At 50.2% G+C, this 11,689-nt stretch overlaps 1 protein-coding gene across 1 annotated transcript; it reads left to right on the forward strand.

Moving 5' to 3' along the window:
- Positions 1-8,517: 8,517 nt before the first annotated feature.
- On the forward strand, positions 8,518-11,441 carry LOC119244565 (left-right determination factor 2-like). Its single transcript, XM_037510351.2, has 4 exons — positions 8,518-8,850; positions 9,383-9,629; positions 9,872-10,114; positions 10,451-11,441. Exons 1-4 carry the CDS (start codon positions 8,601-8,603, stop codon positions 10,812-10,814), a joined length of 1,104 nt encoding a protein of 367 aa, XP_037366248.1. The 5' UTR covers positions 8,518-8,600; the 3' UTR covers positions 10,815-11,441.
- Positions 11,442-11,689: the final 248 nt, after the last annotated feature.

Consider the following 11,689-nt stretch of genomic DNA (forward strand, 5'->3'; position numbering starts at 1 on the left):
ATTCAGTAATGGAAAAAAATATACTAGAACTATGTGGGAAAACAGGGAAATAACCCCAAGACATGTTGTTCAACAATAAAATATGTTGCAGGACACTATGTGCAGTTTGAGCCCAACCATATCAAAGAGAGAAAAGAATGCAAAATATGTAATTTTATATGAACACATACACGCATATTAATCCATTAGAAAATGGATGAAGGTGTAAACACCAACAGATAGCAGCGGTCAGTAACCTTAGAAGAGTTTGTAGGGAGGCAGAGTAGATGAAGGGATAGTAGTTTTATCAGTATTTTAAAAAAAATATGAAAATGTATGTGTACCTGATTAATTAAAAAGTCAAAATTTGAGGGAGGAGGTTGAGATAGTTGAGTGAAAGGACTGACTTGGCTAAACAACTTCATGAAATTACAGAATACCATAGATAAGGGATAAGAAGATCCAAAAGTTTCAAGAACTTGGGGCCTCCCTGGTGGCACAGGGGTTTAAATCTCAGCACTATTAAGCTATTGCCAGCCACTGCAGCATGAGTTCGATCCTGGCCAGGGAGCAAACCCACATGGCACAGCAGACCTCTCCTGACTCGCCCGCTGCTCCCCTCAGCAGCGTATTTTGGTCAATCTGCCTGTTCTGTTCCCCACTCTGTCTCTGGTGAATCCTCTCACACCTTTGACATGTACCCCAGTTCTTGTATGCATAAATAAATCTTTAAAAAAATAAAAATAAAAATAAAAAAAGTTGAACAAAAAAATCAGGCTGCAAATATGAAGCAAATTAAAATGAGGTGAACTGGGAATAACTGATGTAGTACAAGAAAAAAGAATCCATTTGTTTTCGAAGACAGAAACATTTTTCGTTGAATGCCTAGGACTTACTTTGGACCACTAATAAAATAAACACAGTCTTAGCATCCATTTAGTGTCCTGCAATGAATAATATTTACATTATAATAACATAACTGTTATGTATTGGTTTTTCAGCATTCAAAATCAACTTATAAACAAGGGACTGGATAGACATTAGGGTCACCAAGCTTGGCAATGCCTAAGTTCGAGTGCAGCTGAGGGAGGCCGGGAGATGGTGAGAGTGGAGTGGGACGATGAGGACCATTTCATTGTCTTGTTTTATCTGACAAAATGCTGAGACATTGAAGCTCAAGGAGCAAGAAATAGATGCTTTAGTATATAGATTAAATTTTCAAAAGTGACAAAAAAATTTTTTTTAAAAAATATACCAGTGTATCTATCTATTAAAATCTTGAGAGGAGGGGCCTCCCCTGGTGGCCCAGCGGTTAAACACTGGGCTGCGGGGCTGCCTGCAGCCTCTGCAGCGCCAGTTGGTCGTTCCCTGGCCGCTGGCGAGGGTCCCACAAAAAAAAAAAAAAAATATTGAGAGGAGGATGGAATTACAGAGTAGGGGTCCTTGTTTTTCATACAGAAAGTCAGTAGATACTGTCAAAGAAGAGAGGCTGAAGCCTAGGTTGCTTTTCTTTATAAGACCTTGTTTGCTATTCGATTTTCTACCATCAATGTCTTTGATCGCTCTCTCTCTCTCTCTCTCTCTCTCTCTCTCTCTCTCTCTCACACACACACACACACACACACACACACAGAGGGCTCTTTAGAAAGCTCATCAGCTCCCACCAGGAACCAAGACCAAGAGGCAGGCCAAATGCTCAGCGGACAGCTTAGAGTCGATGGCAGAGGAAGCAAAAAGTGTTTCCAGTAGGTGTTGGGGCTGCATGATGGCTGGAGTGTCACATCCCCTCATGAACATGCAGGAAAGGGAAAAACATGCCAGGAGCTTCTCACCAGAGTGGATGGCAAAAGCTCGTTTCCTTTTTGTGACAGCTGCAGTGCTGAGTTATTGATAAGGTGCTAAAGTTCCTGGGAAAAGGGTCTGTCCCAGCAGGATAGAGCTAATCCTACAGATTCTCAAATGACTTCATGCTCATTATTATGTATTTTGTTTACTCAGCCCACCTTTCCAATTATCAGTTAGAAAGTGCAAATCTTTCCTCCTTGCATTATCAGTCCTGCTCTGGAGATTAGAGAATAGGGTAATGACCTCATTATCAATACCAGCCCCCCCCACTACAGTTCTCCCCTGGACTGGTTAGAACTCTGACTCCACACTGGTGAACTCCATACCTATAACCTAGAAAATATAATCCCAAGTGGGCCTTTATAGTGTGATTCCAAAGAAAAGCCAAGGGAATCATGTGAGGTAAGGATGTGACCCTGGCCCTGTAGGGAGGTGGTGGAGGATATGGTGTCAGGTGAAAGCAGGAGACCCTGTCACTATTTATCGATGTCATCACACCCCTGGGCCTGTGCAGGTTCGGATGGTCCTAGAAGTATGTACAAAAGAAGTGTTGCTCTGGGCAAGCTGGCCAGGTGGTCAGGTGTGAGTGCAGGAGACACTCTTCACTGTCCACCCATCTGCCCAGTGTATGTTTTTCAATTTTATTTATTTTTATTTATTTTTTTAAAAAGAACATTATAATGCTATTTCTTTTCTTTTTTTAAAGATTTATTTATTTATTTATTTATTTATTTATACAAGCACTGGGTACAGACAGAAGCATGGGAGGGTGAGAGAATTCACCAGAGCCAGAGTGGGGAGCAGAACAGGCAGAACGACGAAATACACTGCTGAGGGGAGCAGCGGGTGCAGCAGGAGAGGTCTGCACGCCATGTGGGACCCTTGCCGGCGGCTGGGGATCTAACCGGTGCTGCAGAGGCTGCTGGCAGCTTCGCAGCCCAGCGTTCAACTGCTGCGCCACCAGGAGAGGCCCTGTTTTTCAATTTTAAAGTTGTGTGTGTGTTGGTTACTACTTTCTTGAATGAATACTGCCCTTAATCTGGATAAGATAACATGTCTCTTATTTCCCATTTCAAATTATTTTTAGCTAGAAGGGGCCCATCCAACCAGGCAGCCATGGAGACAGACACTTTCCACTTCCTGAGTCCCCTCCTTTCTTTCAGCAAATGCTGTTTGAGCACCAATTATTTGCCAGGTACACACCAGGCAGGATCGTAGGGTCAAACAAGGGAGCGTCCTGCTTGTTGAGCTGGTGCTCTTTAGAGCAAATCCACACAAGCATCTCTCTCCAGACTGCCAGGCAGGAGTTCCAGCCAGTCGTTTCTCACCAGGGACCAAGCACCCAGGGAATATAGTGATGAACTGGGTGGGAGAAATGGGGGTGCTCAGAATATCAGGGAAGGATTGTCATGAAAGAAGTGAAATTTACACTGCCACCCACAAGATGAGGACATTTCAAAGGTAAAGAGTTGATGAGAAATGAGCCAAGATGACCGTCTAAGGGCTGTTCTGTGAGAAGCCAGGTGCAGAGTGAGGGCGGCTGGTGTCAGGGTAGGATGTGGGCGCAGGAAGCCAGGCTGGGCCTGAAAAGAACCTCTGGTTGGACTCTGGAGAAAGAGCCTCTGTCTGTGCTCTGCATGGCCTCGCAGGTGACAGGTGAGGAGTCACCGAGGCAGACACCTGACTCCCATGTCAAGGTTTTGAAAATGAAAATATTCAGAAGTATTGAAGCTATGGGGAAAGACACACAAAGGGATTCTTTTGCAGGATAGAATGGTGGAGAAGAATCAGAAGTCCAGAGGAAAATATTAACCCACATATTGTTAACACTGAGTGTTAAATATCAAACTTAATTGCATATGTCACAAAAAACGTTCAGAGTCTTTAAAGAGAGGAAAAAAAACATAAAAACACCTTTCCGTTCTCTGTCTTTACTTTCAATTTTTCAGAGAAATCCCAGAAAAGAGCTCAGGAAAAAAAATCGGTTCCTTTCTCTCTTCTCATCACAGACAAGAAGGAAGCTGAGGAATCATCTGGAACGAACTGCTTACATATTCCTTAATGGTATGGTTGGTAGCTTTCTCCCTTGCAGGTCTGCTGTTGCACTCCAGCCAAGCCCACCCATCTTCTCAAACCGAATGTGCAGAGACGCTGGTAACATTCAGGTTCCGGGACTGTGTCCCCAGGAAGACCATGCAAGGTCTAGGCTGGGGTCCAGGAATCTGTTACACAATTTCCTCAGGTGGTTCTGGCAGAAATCACCACCTCCATAGACACCCCCCTGGAACAAACCCAGACCTGTGGATGGTGAGAGGTGCTAGAACAAAGGGTGTAGAAAAGCTGTCGGGGCTGAGAGGTTAGTGTGGGGGCATCACCCCCAAAACTCAGGGGCACCTTGCATGAGCTCTATGATGGTCAACCAATGTGGAAAAGCCAGGCCGGATAACACCAAACCAGGGAGAGGGCTGCTGAAACCACAGAGTTCTGACAAGGGAGGACACAGCAAACTGAAAGGTGGGGTCATCTAAAGGCCGTCTGGGTTAGAGGAGACTCGGGCCTTAATGTCCCAGGCCTGATGCAGACGCATGCCAGTAGAGGCAACAGGAGGGCAGAGCACTTGTACCCTCGTAAGGCACTCAGGCAATTATGCTTAGAGCATTCACTGCTTACTATCAGTGGGGGAGTGAATGTGGGGTGGGGAACATCTTCACAATATTTAAAAATCCCTAACAGCGTGGTTTTGTAAGTGATTTGGACTTCTCCCACCTTAGAAAGCCTTGGGGGAGAGTGGTCTGACTTAGATGGGTTTATAAATAGACTCCCTCCTGAAAGATCAGAGGCTGTTTTATAGTTTTCCACTTTCCAAGTCCAGTCTGTCCCCACAGACGCCAGTCTGACCAGACTCTACCCTCAGATCCACAGTCAGGGCAGGCCTGCTTCTCAGCTCTGCATGACAAAGAGCAGCTGCCCTCCCTCTGACAACTAATGAGTCCCTTGTAAAAAGTCTTCCAATACACATTCACCTTCTTCTTTCGGCCTCTGGCTAATTGCCCAATTATTTTATTTCCCCAGCGAAACTCTTCAGTTGTCCTGGAATCCACATTCAGGATCAGAAGCCTGTGTCCAGGAAGTCTTAGGAGTCTGGGGGATTTGCCCTTTGTCTATCTGCTTCTCCACCTCCCCTGCCCAGCCCAGCCCCCAGATGTACGGAGTCTCCAGTGCACCTGGGGCTGGCGGTGTGTCCCACTGGTTTCAGAGAGTCGAGTAGGGCCATGCACTGGAAATAGTTGGAGATGTGGAAAGAACTTTGAGGATCTGATGCCCTGACTTTATGAAGACATCTATCACTAATAATGCGTGCCTGGGGAAGTCGACCGAGCTTGTTTTCTTAGCTCTAAAGACAGGAGGAGAGGGGAAGGTCTGGAGAGTTGTTTCTAATCTAAGCTTTCTAACTCTACAAAGTAGCAGAGGAAGGAGGAACATGGATGTCTTGCTCAACAAACACTCTGGGGGTTTTCAAATATCCCAGGCTTCAACCACTTAAGGGAGGTCACCCAAGAACAGAAGGGTTCTCAGTTTCCCAAACACGGACAGCCTTGTGTAGGCTCTCAGAGTACCCCAGTGCTCCCCACAGCTCCCCACAGCTCCCCACAGCTCCCCAAGCACCAGGGGCCAGAAGCCCATCCCTGCAGCAGGACCAGACCTCAGTCTGAGATGCCAGATGCTGATGAGTCCTTTCTGAGGGCTCAGCTGTAGGATGGCCTCTGTGCTGGGGGCCGACCAGGAGCACCAATGACACAACAAGGGGAATTCCATGTTATTCTTCTCTGGAAGAGAAATAAAGTTTTCAATTTAACTGGGCACCTTGTGTGGGCATGCACTGGTCAAGGAGCAGCAGTATCAGGGGCCTGGGCTCCCTTGACCATGTGGCAGTAGGTTCTTATTGAAACCAGCACACAGTCTAAAAGGCTTCCCTGGGAACTTCCAGCCCCAGGGAGCTCCCAGGGGATTAGATGTTGGGGGCCCAGGAAGGAGGCCATGGCATGCAAGGAGAGCTTGGGTGTTATATCCTTGGCACCACCCTGGCCAGTGATAAGCCACAGAGCTTCCTCTCACCCAGGGGCAAGAGTGCATATTTATGGAACACCAGCCCAGACCAGCTTCTAGGGACTAAGGGCTACAGGTCCTGCATCGCCTGTAAATGTGATACTTCTGCACCTTTTGGCCTGACTTAAGGCCCAAATGTTTGCATCAAGTAAGTGCTTTCCCTGTTAATCACTTGCAAAGAAAGGCAACGGCCATTCTTTTGAAGAAGGCCACACTTATCAGAGAGAGCAGGAGGGCTGTGTGGGCCCAATGTAGTTGGCGGTGCCTTATATTCCAAGGGATGTTCAAATGATGTGAGATGCCAGCTCCAAGATGGATTTTAATTCCTCTTTGTGAATCACAAATTCCATGGAAATAGAGGCCAGAGAGGAAAGGAAGCAGTCAAGGCCATGCTCCGTCACCCCTTGAGAGCCTTGGCTCCCTTCAGGGGTGAGGATTTCCAAATATCCTCCAATCTGTCCTGTGCACGTGTATGTTTGACAAAATCCCTGTTTCTTTCCCTTCAAACACCTGTACTCTGGCACTTACTGGCTGTGTTGCCTTGGACAAGTCCAGGTAACAGTTTCATGCCGCATGTTTTCATCTATGAAATGGGAACAGCAAAGGCAAGTCGTGAAGATCAAGTTACTGTGTGCAAAGCACTAAGGACAGCGCACAGTCCGCTAGGACTACTGGCTTCTTTGATATTATCCATGTTCTTATTATTCCTCCTCTTCCTCAGATCACGCCCTTCCTGCTAAAACCCTCTGTGTCTGCGCAAGCACAGCTGCACGTGCACACACTGGCAATGTGTGCATGACACCTGTGCCTGGGCTCTCATGCTGGGAAATCCCACCCTCAAGCATCAGAGTTTCTCTGCCTCTGCCTGGGATGTGTGTGTGTGAGGAATAAAGAGGCAAGATGATGACATAAGACACCTGTGAGTGACACAGGAACCCCTCGGAGGAGGCCAGGGTGCCCCCCTGCTGGGAAGGAAAAGAGGGGCCTGGTGGCCTGCAGATACTTACCCTCCTCTGTCATCATTGCTCACCTGAAGCTGTTGAGCTTTGGGAAGGGCTTCTGGCCCAACCTCAAATCCCTGGGCCAGGAGCAGCCTCAGGGACAGAGGCTCCAGTTGATTTTGCAAGTCCTCATTGAGCTGTGCACTAACTTTGCATCTGGAGGATGGGCTGACACCTGCCTCCTAGCACTGTTGAGGAAAATGTTCAGAGCTGGGCCTTCCCTGTTGGTGCAGCAGTTGAGCGCTGGGCTGCGAAGCTGCCTGCAGCCTCTGCAATGCCGGCTCAATCCCTGGCTGTGGGCAAGGGTTCCACATGGCGCACAGACCTCTCCTGCCACACCCACTGCTCCCCTCAGTAGTGTATTTCGTCAGTCTGCCTGTTCTGTTCCCCGCTCTGGCTCTGGTAGATTCTCTCACCCTCCCACGCTTGTACCAGTGCTTGTATAAATAAATAAAGAAATCTTTAAAAAAAAAAGTTCAGAGCTTAGAGAAGTACCTGGCACAAAGGGAGCACTTAAGAAATGGTTGTTCTTTCTCTGGTTGCCATTTTTAGAAAAGCCAGCCCCTGAGAAGGATGGGCAGGTACAATGATGCAGACCTTACAGATTGTTTCCTCTGTGCCAGCGCTGGGCTACACATTTTTACTCTCCACAGTGGTTCACTTACTCTCCATACTAGTCCTGTGAAGCAGACCAGACTATTATCACTCCCCTTTCAGATGAAGACACCAAGGCACTGAGAAGTGAAGGAACTTGCTAGCAGGTGGCCCCATATTTGAACACAACCTGTCTAAAGTGTGTATTTGAGGGGGTGTTTGGTCCTCTCTCCCCAATGTGTCCAGAGCCTGTGACTTTGGACAGGACAATTCTGGCCAGCCTCGACCTTTGCTCCTAGTTTCTGCTTCTCATTCTACGTCTGTGCGTGGACTTGGGCCCAGACTGCCTGGTGGTGTGAAACCGTAGCAGGCTCTCTGTTGTTTGCTCCCCAGGATGAAGCCACGCCTGAGGGGTCTCTTGTCCTTTGAACCTGTGCCTGCAAGACACGTGCAGAAATTACTTTTCCTAGGACTGCCAACGAGCAACAGATGCTTGTCTTGATTGTACCTAGCTCTCTTCTGCCAGGGAGAATGAGTCCCGAGGTTTGAAGGCGGAATAGTGGAGAGCATTAACCCAGGTGTTCGGTGAGAGAGCCCAGCACCAGCAGTAATGCAGAATACTGTCCCCCCTTCCTTCAAGATGAACAATCCTACACCCAGACTGGCCTCCAGGAAATTTGAAACAATTGGCTAATGGGATTCCATTCACAGAATAGGCTGGATTTTCATAGACTACTGGGATTGGGCCAGGGAAATTCAATAGGCACTAAAATTATTATTAAGCTTCCAGACTGCAGTGGCCAGAGGCCCCAGGTTTGTGTGGCATCCAGACAGCCCTTTGTGCCCTTTCTAGACAGCCCCCTCCCCAGGGCACAAGGATCTGTCTGGCTGCTGAGCTCCCAGGAGGTCTGAGGGGTGTGACCTCCCTCCCCACTCCCTCCTCCCATCACCCAGGCCAGCCCAGGGCTGGCTATAAAGCTGGCCCAGCCTGGCTCTCAGCACGCCCAGCTGGGACCCTCCTGAAGCCTCCTCCAGGGACTCCTCTGCCTGCCCCTCCTCCTCCTGAGCAGCTCCATGAGGCCCCTGTGGCTCTGCTGGGCACTCTGGGTGCTCCCCCTGGCTGGCCCCGGGGCAGCCCTGACCGAGGAGCAGATCCTGGGCAGCCTGCTACAGCAGCTGCACCTCAGTGAGGTGCCCATCCTGGACAAGGCTGACATGGACAAAATGGTGACTCCTGCCCATGTGAGGGCCCAGTACGTGGCCCTGCTGCAGCGTAGCCACGGGGCTCACTCCCGAGGGAAGAGGTTCAGCCAGCGCTTCCGAGGTGAGGCCTCCCTCCCTGCTGCATCCTGGCCCTGGGTGTGGTTGTGGTGATGAGCCAAGACTCCATGTACCATGCACCCATCTGGTGGCCCAGGGCCCACAGGGCAGTGACAAGGGACCATGGGCTATGAGGGCTGGGCCCAGGGCCCCTGTCTCTGTCAGCACTGAGGATCCCACCCTTCAGGCCAGGAGGAGCTGGGCCAGGCTGACCTGCTGCCAGTGCCAGAGCATCAGAGAAGAGGAGAAGCAGGGCAGTGGGAGTGGGTGGTGTGGCAAGAACCTTGGCTCAGCCTCAAAGAGGCACAGCAGAGTGAGGGCTCCTTGGGTTCTGCCTCCAGGAGGCCACTACCAGCTGCCCCTTCCTGGTGGGTGGAAACTGTTACCAACAAGGTCCCAGATCCCAGGGGGAGTTTTGGGTAACTGGACTTGGCCCAGGGACTGTGCTTCCCCATTTGGCCCTCCCCCTCAGTGCCTCTGGTGCTCAGGGCTCCCGTGAGGCCTGGAGAGGCCCCCTGACATTGCTGTGTCCCCAGAGGTGGCCGGCAGGTTCCTGGTATCAGAAGCCTCCACATACCTGCTGGTGTTTGGCATGGAGCAGCGGCTGCCGCCCCACAGCGAGCTGGTGCAGGCCGTTCTGCGCCTGTTCCAGGAGCCTGTGCCCAAGGCCGTGCTGCGCAAGCAGGAGCGTCTGTCCCCGCACAGCGCCAGGGCCCGGGTCACCGTGGAGTGGCTGCATGTGCGTGCTGATGGCTCCAACCGCACCTCCCTCATCGACTCCAGGTGGAGAGGTCACGGCTAGGGAGTGCAGGGGGAGTGGGGAGTGGAGAAGAGGTTGGGCCCAGCGCGTGTGTGTGTGTGTGTGTGTGTGTGGGGGGGGGGGGGTGGAGGGGGGGGTGTGGAAGGGGGCGGGGACTGTTGCTGCCTGGCCCCTTAGGTAGGCAGGTGGGAGAGGCATGCTGCCCACCACCCCAGCCAGCCCCAGTCCCCGGGTCTCAGCGCTGGCTCCTGTCTCCTTGTGGCAGGCTGGTGTCCCTCCACGACAGCGGCTGGAAGACCTTCGACGTGACCGAGGCTGTGAACTTCTGGCAGCAGCTGAGCAGGCCCCAGCAGCCCCTGCTGCTGCAGGTGTCTGTGCAGAGGGAGCACCTGGGCCCACTGGCCTCCAGCGCCCATAAGCTGGTCCGCTTCGCCTCCCAGAGGCCATGGGGCACAGGGCCTGCCGAGCCCCAGCTGGAGCTGCACACCCTGGACCTCAGGGACTACGGGTGGGCGCTGTGGCTCAGATGGGTGAACCCCATGAACACACAAATAGGGGATAAAACTGCCACTGAAAGAGCTTGTCCTGGTGCTAGGGTTATGAATGACTGTGTAAAATTTCTCCAGGGACTCAGGAGGAATAGCAGTCTGTGTTACTTGTTTGGGGTTCTTTCTAGTTCTTTATCCTACTCACAAATGTCTAGCTTTGCACCTGAGGACTTAAGGGGGACAGATCATAAATCTCTCTTCCAGATGCTCCCTTCCCCACCCCACCCCCCAACTGGGCCCTGGGTGACCTCAGGTCCCCCAACTGACCTCTGAACCTGTTTTTTCTTGTCCCACAGAGCCCAGGGCAATTGTGACACTGAGGTGCCCGTGATGGAGGGCACCCGCTGCTGCCGCCAGGAGATGTACATTGACCTGCAGGGGATGAAGTGGGCTGAGAACTGGGTCCTGGAACCCCCGGGCTTCCTGGCCTATGAGTGTGTGGGCACCTGCCAGCAGCCCCCGGAACCCCAGACCTTCAGGTGGCCATTTTTGGGCCCGCGGCAGTGCATCGCCTCAGAGACCACCTCGCTGCCCATGATTGTTAGCATCAAAGAGGGGGGTCAAGCCAGGCCCCAGGTGGTCAGCCTGCCCAACATGAGGGTGCAGAAATGCAGCTGTGCCTGGGATGGGGCGCTGGTGCCAAGGAAGCTGGAACCATAGGTGTGGGGTGTGGCCACCGTGCCTGTGACTGGACATGTACAGGTCTTAAAGTAGGTCTTAACTTTCTGCTTAGCAAGTTACCTTTTGTCCCAATTGTGTGCTCCTGTTTGTCCTTTCCTGAGCATTTTTCCATATCTTGTCTTCCATCCCATTACCCTCCCTAAGCACTTACAAGAGCAATCCAATCTGGACTGCAGAGCTCCAACAGGGAAATCCAGTCTGCTTTTTAGAGGTCAAGCATGAACAGATTGTCAGCTGGGAGTTTCTCTTCCCTGACAAATTCCCAGCTGAGTACCAAACAATACAACCCTGTCATGGGAACTGATTTATTCTAGTGCATGTTAAATTAAAGCCAACAATCCCTTTGTTTTTTTACTAGGTAGGAAGGTCTAAAATAGAAAGCCACCCCCAAACTACAAACTAACAAATTAAAACAAAAAACAAACAGAAAGTAAAGAAGCCTCAACCTCACCTCTCCTTGGCTCCCTGGACCAAGCTTTGTGCACAATCAGGTTATTTTGGCCACTGTTTTAGAGAACCTATCACTAGAACACACACACACACTTTTCTTTTTCATTTAGCAAAAAAAAAAAAAAGAATTAATGTAGATAATCTGCTGAAATAAAATAAGTGGTTTCACTTTGTGTCTCTGTATTTCATTTCTAGTACTCCTTACATAGAAGGGAGAAATAATGGGCAATGAGAGCATCGTGATCTGAAGAAAGGTGGTAACCACAGACCCCCAAATTCTAGGGAGACACAGAGGCTGCAATAACTACATTTAGATTATGCTTTCATTTATAATATTTATATCCTCCCCAACTCTCATTGTCAAAATGGTGTAATAAACAACCACTCACATCTCCATCTTTGGG

Source organism: Talpa occidentalis, unplaced genomic scaffold (genome assembly GCF_014898055.3).
Source record: "Talpa occidentalis isolate TD23 unplaced genomic scaffold, MPIMG_talOcc4v2.1 talOcc4.14, whole genome shotgun sequence".
Lineage (NCBI taxonomy): Eukaryota > Metazoa > Chordata > Mammalia > Eulipotyphla > Talpidae > Talpa > Talpa occidentalis.